The 14856-nt window shown below is 41.9% G+C and overlaps 1 protein-coding gene across 3 annotated transcripts in view; it reads left to right on the top strand.

The window, feature by feature from the left end:
- Positions 1-14856, top strand: part of RASSF2 (Ras association domain family member 2) — a 59101-nt gene that overhangs the window by 29438 nt on the left and 14807 nt on the right. For all 3 annotated transcript variants that reach the window (XM_019973352.2, XM_019973353.2, XM_019973355.2), the window contains exons 2-5: positions 3311-3401; positions 4837-4912; positions 6925-7076; positions 10594-10682. In XM_019973352.2, coding sequence (XP_019828911.1) covers positions 3343-3401; positions 4837-4912; positions 6925-7076; positions 10594-10682 — 376 coding nt within the window. In that variant the 5' untranslated portion in view covers positions 3311-3342. The remainder of the gene's footprint in view (positions 1-3310; positions 3402-4836; positions 4913-6924; positions 7077-10593; positions 10683-14856) is intronic.

Below are 14856 nucleotides of genomic sequence, written 5' to 3'. Positions count from 1 at the left end.
GCACTTCTCTTCTTTTCTCAGCTATTTGTAAGGACTCCTCAGACAACCATTTTGAATTTCTTTTTCTTGGGGATGGTTTTGATCACTGCCTCCTGTACAATGTACAATGTAATGAACCTCCGTTCATAGTTCTTCAGGCACTCTATCAGATCTAATCCCTTCAATCTATTTGTCACTTCCACTGTATAATCATAAGTGATTTGATTTAGGTCACACCTGAATGGTCTAGTGGTTTTCCCTAATTTCTTCAATTTAAATGTGAATTTAGCAATAAGGAGTTCATAATCTGACCCACAGTCAGCTCCCGGTCTTGTTTATGCTGACTGTAAACAGCTTCTTCATCTTCAGTTGCAAAGAATATAATCAATTTGATTTCGGTATTGACCATCTGGTGATATCCATGTGTAGAGTCCTCTCTTGTGTTGTTGGAAGAGGGTGTTTGCTATGATGAGTTGTGTTCTCTTGGCAAAACTATTATCCTTTGCCCTGCTTCATTTTGTATTTCAAGGCCAAACTTGCCTGTTACTCCAGGTATCTCTTAACTTTGTACTTTTGCATTCCAGTCCCCTATGATGAAAAGGACATCTTCTTTTTGTGAAAAATAAGATGAATTATTGAATGGATAAAGAGATGGACAGATGTGTTATAATGTAAGGATAGTAAATGTTAAGGATAGACTAGCCAAAAGTATATTGGTATTCCTTGTCTTCTTAAATTTCGTTTCTGAAAAATTTCAGAATAAAATACTTGAGAAAAATTCTAATAATACTGTTACCTGAGAGAGCTGGCCTTTCATTCACTTACATATACATATGCCAAAAGTTCTCAACTGGGGGCAGATTAGTTCCCAGGGGACAGTGGTAATGTCCTGAGACGTTTTTGATCGTCATGACTGGGGGCCATGCTGCTGGCATCTGGTGGGTAAGGGCGAAGGATACTGCTAAACATGTTTCAATGCACAGCACAGCCCTCACAACAAAGACTGACCTAGCCCCCAAAGTCAATAGTGCTGAGGTTGAAAAACCCTAATATTTATACATATATCCATTCAGATGAATGTATGTTGTTCTTGTTCAGTCGTTCAGTCGTGTCTGACTTTTTGCAACCCCATGGATCATAGCATGCCAGGCTTCCCTGTCCTTCACCAACCCCTGGAGCTTGCTCATACTCATGTCCATTGAGTCAGTGTGCCATCCAACCATCTCATCCTCTGTCGTCCCCTTCTCCTCCTGCCTTCAATCTTTCCCAGCCTCAGGGTCTTTTCTAATGAATTGGCTGTTTGCATCATGTAGCCAAAGTATTGGAGCTTCACATCAGTCCTTCCTTTATTATTGACTGGTTTGATCTTGCAATCCAAGGGACTCTCAAGAGTCTTCTTCAACATCACAGCTCAAAAACATCTGTTCTTCAGCATTCAGCCTTCTTTATGGTCCGCCTCTCACATCCACACATGACTACTGGAAAAACCATATCTTTGACTAGATGGACCTTTGCTGGCAAAATAATGTTTCTGCTTTTTAATATGCTCTCTAGGTTTGTCATAGGTTTTCTTCCAAGGAGCAAGCATCTTTTAATTTCGTGGCTGCAGTCACCACCTGCAGTGATTTTGGAGCCCAAGAAAATAAAGTCTGTCACTGTTTCCACTTTGTCCCCATCTATTTGCCATGAGGTGATGGAACCAGATGCCATGATCTTCATTTATTGAATATTGAGTTTTAAGTCAACTTTTTCACTCTCCTCTTTCACCTTCATCAAGAAGCTCTTTAATTCCTTTTCTCTTTCTGCCATTAGGGTGATGTCATCTGCATATCTGAGCTTATTGATATTTCTCCCGGCAATCTTCATTCCAGCTTGTGCTTCATCCAGCCCAGCATTTTGCATGATGTACTCTGCATAGAAGTTAAATAAGCAGGGTAACAATATACAGCCTTGATGTACTCCTTTCTCAATTTTGAGCCAGTCCATTGTTCCATGTCTGGTTCTACCTGTTCCTTCTTGACCTGCCTGCAGGTTTCTCAGGAGGTTGGTAAGGTGATCTGGTATTCCCATCTCTTTAAGAATTTTCTACAGTGGTTGTGAGCCACACAGTCATAGGCTTTAGCGTAGTCTTTGAAGCACAAATAGATGTTTTTCTAAAGTTCTCTTGCTTTTACTATGATGCAGCAGATGTTGGCAATTTGGTCTCTGATTCCTCTTCCTTTTCTAAATCCAACTTGTACATCTGGAAGTTCTTGGTTCACGTACTGTTAAAGTCTGGCATGGAGAATTTTGAGCGTTACTTTGCTGGCATGCAACAAAGTAATGTGTATATATATGCATATTGTATGCTTGCATGCATGCCTGCTCAGTCACATCATGGAGCTTTGCGGCCCCATGGACTGTAGCCTGCCTGGCTCCTCTGTCTATGGGATTTCCCAGGCAAGAATACTGGATTGGGTTGCCATTTCCTCCTTCAGGGGATCTTCTTGACCCTGGGATCCAACTCACATCTCCTCCTGTGTCTCCTGCATTGGCAGGTGAATTCTTTATCACTAAGGTAACTACCCTTGAAAGTATAATTGCTCAGTTTTGTCCAACTCTTTGAGACTCCTTGGATTGTAGCCTGCCAGGCTCCAGTGTCTATGGAATTCTCTAGGCAAGAATACTGGAGTGGATTGCCATTTCCTTCTCCAAGGAATCTTCCCAACCCAGGGATCGAACCTGGGTCTCCAACATTGCAGGCAGATTCTTTACCATCTGAGCCACAAGGGGAGCCTTACATGTATATTAAACAAAATTGGACTCATAGTTTTATAACTTTGTTTTCATAATGTATTGTCATTTTCTCAGGTAATTAAATTGCCTTTCATATTGTCATGTTTTAATGATGATGTATATGCTGTGATTTATTGTGCCCATTTTTCTTTGGGCATTCTTTTAGGTTGTTTACCAATCTTTAGTATATCTCAGTACTATCAACCTTCCTTTTCAGACAAATCTCTATTCTGTGTAGTGAAGTTCTCTTCAGGAAGATTCATTCCTTCAAATCAGCTTGGGTGCCAGCATCGTCTGTGGCTGTGGCTTGGGCATTTGTTTTGGGGCTGTGCCCGGATTGTCATCTTTTGTTTGGGTTTTTTTCTCAGAAGCTCTGGCAAGCAGAGGCAGCAGCCAACAGTGTGGCATCTCCCTGGCCCTTTGTCAGTGCTGGGCTACTCAAGCTATGTATCTGGGGCAGGGACAAAGAACCATGTGCTCCCACTCCCTGGACCATGTTCTGCTGACTTCTTAAAGACCCAACTGGACATTAACTGCTATCTTCTTTCAAATATAGGCCTCTTCTTCTGATGAAAAGAGAAAGGAAGAATGGACTACCATCACCAAACTTCCCTAGTCCCGTGTGGACAAGATAAATACATTTCCAAGTAAGATTTTTTGTTATGGTATTGTCCTTGCAGTGGCCGGTCCCATGTGGAGGGAAGCCACTGGCAGAGGAGCCTCCTCTGTACACGAGAGGAGCTCATGTGTGTGAGAAGGAGAAAGCAACTGCGTGTGGACTAGTGAGAGCATCAAGCAAGTTTGCTGCTATAGATAAAGAACATGCCCCCAGAGCCTGGCCATAGGGAGTGAAGTTAAGGGGGTCAAGACATGGTACCTTTAGAGGCTCGGAAGAGTTGATGTCCTGGAGAGTTTCTAGGAGGAGGAGTTGGTTGTGACAGCCCCAAATCTTTACACTGAATGACTGGACTTAAAGTGACAGAACGCCCTTGCCTCTTGCCTGAGAAGAGGCAGAAGCATACTTCAGTCTCCGCAAGCTCCTCCCTCCTCCCAGGCCTCCCTGCATTCACTTTCGGATAAAACTTGATCAGAGCATTTTCAGGTTTGACAGCTGTCACTCTGATCACAAAGGGTGTCATATGCTCTCTCTTCCATGTTTAGTATTGACAGCTATGGTCCCAGGGGAACAACTTGGAAACCAGTATTTAGAGGCCTTGTAAGGTTTTTAAAAAATGTTTTTATAAACTAAAAGCACGTAGGATAAAGAGACAAAAGCACCTCTTGAAGGAGAGTAGAAAAGTACATTAGAAGAGTAATGCAGAATATTACATTAGGGGTTCCCATGTGGTTCAACGGTAAATAATCTGCCTGCAATGCAGGAGACATGGGTTCAATACCTGGATTGGGAGAATCCCCTGGAGAAAGGAATAGCACCCCATTTCAGTATTCTTGCCTGGGGAATCCCACGAACAGAGGAGCCTGGTGACTATAGTCCATGGGGTTGTTAAGACTTGGATACAACTTAGCGACTAAACAACAAAGGTATGTCAATGAAGCCTAAGTCAATGGGGCCCAGAGCTCTCCCTTTTAACTTCCTGAAATCCTTGGAGTTTCTGAGTCTCATGAAGGTCTGTAGTGAATGTCTTCTTCTCACAGCATTTGTGAGAGAGGAAAGTCTGTGGAGAGGCTGAAGAAACCTTGTGTGTGGGCTTTAAAGTGCATTCGCTTCTATGAATCTGTGGTTTAACAAGGCCTGTGTATTTAGCTTGGGTTTGAGAAATGTAGTGAGAGCTGCTAACCATTGTCAGCAGACCAGACCTCCTTGGTTTTCTGGAGTTGCTCCTTACATTAAGTCTGTTCTAGGTAGTATTTACTCTTGATCTTGATCCTGGGAAAGTTTGTGATGGAAGATTGGTGGTTCTACACACCATGGGTGTGTGTATTTGTGTGTATGTACACATGTAGACAAACACCCCGACTGGAGTGACTGAAGGCCAGATTAGAGGTGAGAAAAAGAGGGAGTAATTGCATTATAAGTGATTTTAGCTGAGATTGTGACACCTCTTGTATTTTTCTCTTAAGGAATGAACTTCTTCTGCATTTGAAGACCTACAACTTGTACTACGAAGGCCAAAATTTGCAGCTCCGACATCGTGAGGTAAGGAGTCACAGGGAAGGTCTTGGGGCTCCTCCCCTAGTGGCCAGCCCAGTCTTCGTCTCCATGTCTTCTGGGTCTCCATGTCTCCATGTCACCCTCACCAAGAGGGTCTCTGCCTCTTTTGCCACAGTGAGTAGCCTCTCAATGTTAGTGATGTTATTGGGAGTCCCTAGAGTTCTTTGGAAGTACACCCCGGGCCCAGATTTTTTCTAAAAAGAATGAGTTTTCTGTTTTGGAGATATTCCTGTGGCTGGACTAATACTAGCCTCAGAAGGAGGACCCTCCAAAAGGATGCTTTCATGAAATGGCTATTTCAAATGGTACTCAAGCAACCTTTTTCCTCTTGGGCAATTCAGGAGCCTCACCCTGTCCTCTGTGTTGCCACATCTGGCCCATGTGCTGTTGCAGCAATCTGGACAAGTTACATAAGCTTTGGGTGGTAACTCTTGGCTTTTCCCCACAACTGCAGCAGCCTTCCTAGAATGCCTTCTTAGCATGTCTTTTGTTATCCATATGTCTTTCCTCAGCCCCCTTCCTGAGTCTAAGTTTACTCACCCTGTATCCATTTCTGTAGAGCCTGTTTCGGGTAGATGGTGAATTATATGGGAGCCTGGCAGAGTAATTTATACTCAAGTGTTCTTGGCTGATAAGAAGGTACATGTAATACCCTTCTAAACACATTTTCAGCTTATCAAGCCATATTGATTTAATCTGTAGAAACAGATATCAGATGGTAGAATTTCAGCTACTAAGGCAGGCTGGTTGGGGATAGTATGTAGTGGCTTTTTGTATGTTCCTCACACTACACCACTTAGGCAAAGTCCTACTTTGGGTTAAATTCTGCCCTCTAATCATGTGGTATAAAGTATCGATGCCAGCCTTGACCGCTTAGAAGACCATACATGTAACCTGTGCTTAAACAACGCTTTTCTCCTTAAGATCCCCAAACACCCTAAAGTTGTTCCACACCTCTCCTGCCTTCTTTTATTACCCCCTCCCTCTCTAAGGATGATCCTGGGACCCGGATTGGTTGTTCACTGAACATGTGTCATCTTTCACGGGGCTTGTCCTGAAGATGTGGCCATAGCCCAGACCTTAGTCTTGACCCTGCTTATAAAACATGGGTTCAAAAGGTTTTGCTGAGATTCTAGAAAGAAGACCTGACTCTTTAGGCACTGTCCTCAAACCTTCTACTAATTAGTGGCTGGATCCGTAGCAAGATTTTGGTCCTTAAACAGCTTTTCTGAGGTATGTCCTGTAGATGACTCAAGGGGTATGGTGATTCCTGAGATCCATCTCTTTGGGATAAAACATCAGGTATTTTTAGAAGGCCTTCACATTTAAATTCTTATCAATTAACAACCCTTGAGTATAAATTTGGAATTCTTGCAGAATTTATTCACCTCTTGGAGAGTTATTATGTAGCACATTAGTTAATTATTGGCTCTCGGAAGTTCTGCTGTTAAGAAATCTGATAACACAGCATCTCCCAACTCACAAGATCACTTGATACTCTTTTTAAGGTAACAGTTCATCTGCCAGATGAGCTAGTATTCTGTTGAACAAACTTGAGGAAATGTTACTCTAAATCATCAACCAGTGGGTCAGATTGCTAAACATGTTATAATGAAAGACACATCACTTTCTATAGTAGGGGAGGGGAAAAATAGCTAATTCAAGGTTTTAGCTCTTGCTTCTGTTAGCGTAATTTAAGAATAGCAGGCTATTTTCTCACATACTTTAAGAAATATATTTATTGTTCTTTAAAGTCATTAGTATAAAAAACAACAAAGAAACCATTGTTAGAATTTGCACATGTCTATGAATTTTGAGGCAATGTGTGCTGACCTCCGAGCTCAGCTTGAGAGCCTGGAGAGTGTCTTGGAGCTGAGGTGTGACTATAACTTGGGTGCACCTACCTGGGCACATCAAGAAAACTGTCATTTACCACAAACAACATGGTGCTGGCTTCTTTGGGACTTTTCTGGACTTATCCAATTGCTTTGTGGCAGGAGGAAGATGAGTTTATTGTGGAGGGGCTGCTGAACATCTCCTGGGGACTGCGCCGGCCCATTCGTCTACAGATGCAGGATGACAATGAACGCATTCGACCTCCTCCATCCTCTTCCTCTTGGCACTCTGGCTGTAACTTGGGGGCTCAGGGGTGAGTAAAGAGAGATAGGACTGGGGGTTGACCAGAGGTATCTGGAGATTGCATGTGTTCTCAAGCTGGTAAATGCTACCTACTTCCAGCAAGCCTTGATCCAAGCTCCCATTCCCACTCCCCCCTGCTCTAGACTTGGAATGAGGAGAAAGGGTCATATGTTGGTGTTACTGGGCTTCCAGAACTGTCATCACAATCAATGAATGAGTGAGGAAGGGAGATGCTGAGTCCAAGAGGAGAAGCACTAAGGCTTGAGTGAGCAGCGTGCCATCGCTCATGGAGACCCTACCTCTCTAAGGGGCATTGTAGTGGCTAGCCAGGCTCAGTCTGAAGATTTCTGACAGGACACCCAATACCCCAGCATCCTCCCCACTGGGACCACTCCTCACAGAATGACCCCACCCCAGAGTCATTTAGGGCTCAAAACTTCTGTCCAAAGCTCTCTGTGTCTTAGAGGAACCTGGAAGTGGGGAAAGAATGTCAGGCCCTGACCAAGCCAGCCAAGCAAGCTCTGCTTCCTTGGCTATACCTGGAGTTGGGTGGTGGTGTGATGGTCTTGGAGGTCCCCTCTCCTGTGTTCCCACTAGAAGGTCTGTGAAGACTAAGCCTGTTCCTTCCTTAGCCAAATGAGGAGCTCTGTACATCTAGCAAGGCACACCCTCTTTACTGTTTTGTGTGTGTGTGTGTGTGTGTGGCTGTGTTGGGTCTTCTTGTGGTGCATGAGCTCTTCATTGCTGCATGCAGGCTTTCTCTAGCTAAAATGCACAGGCTTCTCATTGACGTGGCTTCTCCTGGCAGAGCACAGGCTCTAGGGTGTGTGGGCTTCAGTAGTTGTGATGCACAGGCTTAGTTGTCCTGCAGCATGAGGAATCTTAGTTCCCAAACCAGGGATTGAACCCATGTCCTCTCCGTTGGCGGGCAGATTCTTAACCATTGGACCACCAGGGAAATCCCTACTATCTGGGATTTCAGTTTTTAGGATAAAGTGACAACCCTTTGCTCCATCCTAAAATTTGCTAATGCTGACTGCCTTGGGGCCAGAGCATGATGGAATGCACCAAGATCCCAGCCAAAACCACAGTGATGTTTTTTTTCTGTTTTAAATGAGAACCAAGCCCTCTCTGTTGGCCCCATTGAACATTTTGTTCAACTCCACAGCCAAATCTATTCTTGGCTGAATTTAAGAGAAAGCTACAATGTTGCCCAAAGCCTGTAGCTGATCTGGTTTATTTCCAAGGGAATTTAAGGAGGAAAATCTTTGCTTGTACCATCAGTGCTGGGGGTGTGGGGTATAGGGGGAGCCGCGGAGAGGTCCAGTCAAGGTTCTTTGGTTTCATCGAACTTTGCAGTTTCATACTCTGCTTTGCTTTCGGCATTCTCACTGTATTTGGTTTCAAGCGGGCCAAACCCATTCCATAGCACCAGCCTAGCCCGTAGAGTATTACATTTCGTTCCCTAAGTGAGATGGTTTTTAAAATTCCATTTGACCATGTGGCCTTTGGCTGGCCTACTCCAGCGTCTTTCAGGCTGTACACTTGTTTCTTTTCCCTTCCTAATGGCATCAAGCTGGTCTTGGTTGCTTCTTGAAACCTGCAAATACTTTAACAGAGTTTTCAGGAATGATAAATAATGTTATTCCAGTGCCTGCTATAGTAAAGTGAATGCCTGGACCACTGTTTTAAGAAGGATGCTGACTTTGGAGGAGAATGGATACATGTATATATATGATTGAGTCCCTTCGCTGTTTACCTGAAACTATCACAACATTATTAATTGGCTATACCCCAATACAAAATAAAAAGTTGTGGTTTTTTTTTGTTTGTTTTTTTTTTAAACATGCTGAGACCAGTTTCTGCTTGGGCAATAAAGAGGGTTTCAGACTAGGGAGTGGGCAGTGGCTGCTGTGGGTGCCAAGTATACACCATTCCTGAGAGGCTCTGATTTCATTCTGGGGCTCAGATTATAACTATACAACAGGTAGTTCTTCAGATTTTCAATATTCAATTGTCTTTCCTTAAAATTATCATCCCTGGCGGTCCAGTGATTAGGACCCCATATTCTCACTGCAGAGGGCTCAGGTTCAGTCCCTGGCCAGGGAACTAAGATCCCACAAGCCACATGATGTGGCAAAAAACAAAAAAATGTCACCCCTGGACTGTAAGTCCTATGTCTGCTGAGTCATAGTATTACCAAACCAAATTTGCGTCTGCTCACCTACATGCAGTAAAGCCAATTTACTGACATGAGGTTATGGTGAAGGAAGGTGCTGCATTTATTGCAAGTCCAAGCAAGGAGTATAGGCAGCTCATGCTCAAAAGACCTGAACTCTTTGATGGCTTTCAGGGAAGAGTTTTTAAAGGCAAGGTGAGGGAGACTGTTGCAGGGTGGTAGATGCTCTTCTCATTAATTTGGTGGTGAGGTAATTAGGTGGTACTTCAGGAGTCAACATCATCTGGTTCCAGCTGGTTTGGGGTTTACCTGCTTGTGGTCAGAAGGCAGTTAACTTCATATACCTGGTGGAGGAGTCAGTATCTGCAAAACAACTCCTGGATATGGCTCAGGATATTATCTATAGCCCCTGAGGAGGAACTAAAGGTTCTTGAATTGTTTTATGGCTAAACTATTATTTTTTTGTCTTGCTTGGCTGTTTTCCTTTGTTTCTGCATTTTCTCACTTCTCTGATTATGTTTTGTTTTGTTTTTGTTTTTTTTTGAAACTCAGGGAAGGCCTAGAAGGCTAAAGCTTTTTAACAAGAAGAAGAGGATGCAGGGGTCTGTTCCTTAAAAGCCCCCATAGGGTCTTGATTGGTTTCACCAGGGCACCTACATTCTTCTCACCATGGGAAGGTCTTAATTGGTCAAATATGATTCTCCTTTCTAGCCAAATCCTCTGTTGATTTTGGGTGTGCTTCTCTGAGCTGCTTCCATTGTCCTTCTGAGCTTTGGGAAGTTATTTCCCAGTTATCAGGGCAATTCCAGGTCTCAACTCAGATTGCCTGCGTGTGACCCTGTCTCCAGCACCCTGAGCACACGGCCATCAGTGCCACTTCTATAGTTATTCTGACTCTCAGAGCAACCAACCTATTACTTTCCATTCCTGTTAGATTCCAGAAGAAATTTCTGAGTAATTCCTCCAACATAAATGGGTCTGTACTAGAATCTTGTCCTTAAAAAAATGACCATTATTAGGGTTTTATAAATAAGGCATAGACTTTGTAGGTGCTTAGAAACCCAGCACAGGTACCACACAGGTATTATTATTGTTCTCTGTCCTGGGCTTGATGTTGCTACAAATGCTGGGAGCAAGCACTTTCTCCCTCCAGAATTCACCTTCCTTGCTCAGTGCTTGGCTCAGGAGCTGGGCCAGCCTCATGAGGCCTTCAGCACAGCCTACCATGTCCTTCATCACCTACTGCATGGTGATCCCCAGAACTATTCGCTTTGCATGTGTGGGATGGGGTGGGACTGAGGGAGTTCCTCTGCAGGGGCTGAACCTTTTGTTTGTTTTTGCTTCCCAGTACCATCCTGAAGCCCCTCACCATGCCCAACATTCCGATCTCAGAGGTGGATGCCCTGCCTGAGAGTGATCAGACACTGAGCCCCACAGGTATGTGCATGGTGGGAGGATCCTCCAGTTGGAGCCAACTGTATGAAGACTGATGTGATGAATGTTGTATACTGTTACTTATTTTTTGGAAATATAAAATTCACATAGTTTGAGATTCAAAACTTATTAAGAAAAAAGAACTGAAAGTTTCACATCTCATCCACCCCCTGATTTTCCCTCCCTAGAAGCAATCTGAAGGCTTTCTTCCCAAGATATTCTTTGCAAACACAAGGAAACACACACCAACAAAGCTTAATGTTTGGATGTCATTTTTTTCTTTCCTTTTCTTCTATAAGTGGCAGCATTTTGCACATCCCATTTCTGTTAGTTTGTCTTGAGGATTGTTCCATACAAACCCAGAAAGAACCTCTGCATTCTTTACAGCTCTGCAGTATTTAATTGTATGAATAAATAATCACTTCCTATTGATAAACATTTAAGTCATTTCTAGTCCTTAGACAAAAGTGTAGACAATATCCTTGTACATGTCTCATTTCACACATTTGTGTCTGTAGAATTCTTTCAAATTAAGTTTCTAGGTCTGAGGCTGTGTGCATTTGTAATTTTGATAGATATTATCAGTTCATAATATCTTGCAAGTCCTTATATCATGCTTATCCTGTGCCTGACACTGTTCTAAGTGCTTTCAATTAATCAACTTATTTAAACCCATACAACAGTCTTGTGAGGTAGATGCTATTATTAACCCCTTCTATAGGTGATGTAGCTGAGGCACAGAGAGGTTAGTGATATATGGTGTCGGGAAGGAAGACATTTTTCTCTACCTGTTACCGAGTCCAAGCTCATTCTGCTCCACCACACAACAGGCCAATAACCTGAAAGCTGAGGTGCTGAGGCAAAGAATATGAATTGGAAAGCCATAGACTGAGAAGATGGCAAAGTAGTGTCTCCAAAAAACCCATATTATCAGGGTCTGGATTCCAGTTTCTTTTGTAGAACAGAGAAGGAGAGAAGGTGAGGACATAAAGTAAAAAGGCCATTTATCTTGTAATATAGGAGATCTGTTAAATTCATCTTTTCTGCAACCATTCATTGGTGGGTAGGGTCAGATTGTCTCCCTGTGAACTGAACAAAGCCACTTTAGCTTAACAGTTAGACAGAGGGGCAGAGTTCCTTGAGGCAGGCCATTATGTATTATTATAATAATAATAAAAAAAAAAAGGTAAAGTCCAATATGGAATCAAAATTGGCTTTTCCCTATTATAATCCCCCACTGTCAATGTCTGTTCCACAATCTTGTGGAAGGGGGTGATGACCATTCTAACTGCTTTATCAGATGGACCTATCTGGGAGTGTTCACCATTGGTGCCAGTGTTCCAAATGTTGAGATTTGTCTTCTTTTGTTCCCCTTTGAAAAGTGTCTTCTTTGTACTTTGTACTTAAAAATATTCACAATCTAAAAGTTGAGAGTTAGGTTTTATTCAGCAAGAATTTTTTAGGACTTCAAACTCAGGAGGCAGCATCTCAAGTTAAGGAATTCCGTGCTACATATGGGAAGATACAAGCGTCTGGGCTCACTGAAATCATTCTTTTGATACACTTCTCAGTTAACTAAGGACCTGTATCCTCTATTCTCACGTTGTGAGTTTCCTCAGGGCTCACCATAGGGAGTAGCCACAATCTGATGGCTGCAAATGGCAAATAGTCCTTCCTTCTTGAGTTCCCTCAGGGCTCATCAGCTCACACTGGAGAGCTGCAAGTGCTGATGTCTGATCTCCTCTTGGTTAGGAATTTGGCCAACATTTGGGAAACATTTCATAATCAAACTTTGTCCCCTGGTGCTGGCTAGGAGGCTCATCCAAGATCAGGCGAGCATTCTTGATATGCCACTCCAGGTGCTAAATTTTTGGTTAGGCCCTGTCAATAATTAAAGATTATCCAGATCTTCTGTCTAATTATGATCCAAGAGACATTCTCCCTTGTTACTTCTTCCCATACCTAGAATCACACTATTACAATTACTTTATGAAATAAATGTGGTCTGTTTCTCAAGATGTTTAGCCATAGAAGTTTTGTTGGAGGCCTGGTTACACACGGTACCGTAAGAGACGATAATCTTGTAAAAAAGACAGGATATAAGTGATGCAGCTAGTAACATTTGACGATAATCTTGTAAAAAAGACAGGATATAAGTGATGCAGCTAGTAACATTTGACGATAATCTTGTAAAAAAGACAGGATATAAGTGATGCAGCTAGTAACATTGACAAAGGCTTAGTGCCGCAGGGAGACACAGAGCACAAACAACTTGGAAACAAAGAACAAACTAAAGTGATGATTAGCATAGCTAGTTGTAGTGTTAGTCGCTCAGTCATGTCCGACTTTTTGTGACCCCACGGACTGTAGCTCGCTAATCTCCTGTCCAGGGAATTCTCCAGGCAAGAATTCTGGAGTGAGTAGCGATTCCCTCCTCTAGGGAATCTTCCCAACCCAGGGATCTAACCTGGGTCTCCTGTACTCCAGGCAGATTCTTTACCATCTGAGGCACCAGGGAGTCCAATTGCAATAAAATATCAAGTCCACAGGAGAGCCAGCTGGGGCCTCCAAATTTTGGCAGGATCAGATACAAAATGATAAATATTTCAGCTTTGTTTGCAAAGGTATACTTTGTTAGCTTATTGTAGGTCATACCATGAAAGCTTTTTTTTTTAAAATTAAATCTAGTGTATTTCTCAAAGTCATAAAATTATAAACCATATTCATCAGTCCATGTACAAAACTTAAAATTGCCTAGTTAAAGATTTGAGTAAAATGCAGTTAGCAGGAAACTTGGTTATTTCTGTGACATATAACATTTTAGATAATGTATCAGGACATATCAGCTGTTAGGGATTCCACATAAATTTTGGAATATCTACATTAGTGGCATTTATCCATACACTATAACCTAAGGTTCTTCTCCAACCATTTGACAAGAATTTTGAAGTAATTTAACATATCAAATAAACTTAGTTTGACCTTCCTCTTTGAAATGTCTCAAAGATGTTCTTTTGAAGTATCTCAGAGTCAGCTGGAGCCTAAAAAAGCTTTAGTCAGATTTTGATATTTGGGAAAGTTTGTTAAAAATATCAAAAAGGTTTTAAAACACAGGAGGATCATAGGTCACTGTGAAACAATATTTATTCATTTAACCAAAGTCTCAAAATGATTAAAAGAAAGCAAATATGGATCACCTAAGGGCCCAGAAACTCATACAACCTGTAATCAAAAATGAGCACTTCTAACAGAAAGAGATATATCAAATTCCAGCCCTATATTAGTTTACGTAACAAAATCCATTTACCTAGTCAACTTCAGTCTAAATTTAGTTAATCCTGACCTTGTATAAAACTTTCTCAGTAAAATGTAATTTCATGCCTCATACCTTCTTCTCCTGTTTTCTTATTAACTGGGTCTTTTTTAACATTATAACTGGATCTTCACTGCTGTATGCAGGCTTTCTCTAGTTGCAGTGTGGGATGGTAGGGGGTGGTGGTGGCTTCTCAATGTGCTAACTTCTCTTGTTGCAGAGCCAGGCTTTAGGTGTGCAGGCCCAGTAGTTGTGGAGCACAGGCTTAATTGCTCTGCAGAACATGGGATCTTCTGGGACCAAGGATCAAACCCCTGTCCCTTGCATTGGCAGGGACATGGACCACCAAGGAAGTCCCTCCTCATGCCTTCCTAACCTCCTCACACATTCTACCATACTGAAATGTTTTATTTCTTCAGTAGCTTTAATTATATATTCAAATTAGAATTCCTAACAATCTTAATTTCTAGTGAAAACCAAGAGACAAATAATAGTTACCAAAATATGGAGAAACTATTTCAGATAATTTTTAGCTAAAGTTAGCAAGTTATTTTTTCTTGCTGACAAATTTGCAACAGGTATAACAAAATTTCCTTTAACCTCTATTAAAACTAGGTACAGTAAAAGACTGCTGCTTAATGTTGATGGCTCAAAGACATATCTATATTAATTAGATCAACAAACATTAACATAAGATATTAATTTAATACTAAATACTTTCCTGTTCACTGAACCTAAAACTAATTTAGCTTAATTTCCTTTGTATTTAGAATTGTTTGGTTTGTAAGCACTTACTTTTCTTGAAGGCAACTTAAACAGAGCTCTTTTATGAATTAACCTTAACAATGATATCCAAAGACACTT

The sequence above is a fragment of the Bos indicus genome, chromosome 13 (genome assembly GCF_029378745.1).
Source record: "Bos indicus isolate NIAB-ARS_2022 breed Sahiwal x Tharparkar chromosome 13, NIAB-ARS_B.indTharparkar_mat_pri_1.0, whole genome shotgun sequence".
NCBI classification, from domain to species: Eukaryota; Metazoa; Chordata; class Mammalia; order Artiodactyla; family Bovidae; genus Bos; species Bos indicus.
This window is presented reverse-complemented; position numbering and strand designations above follow the sequence as displayed.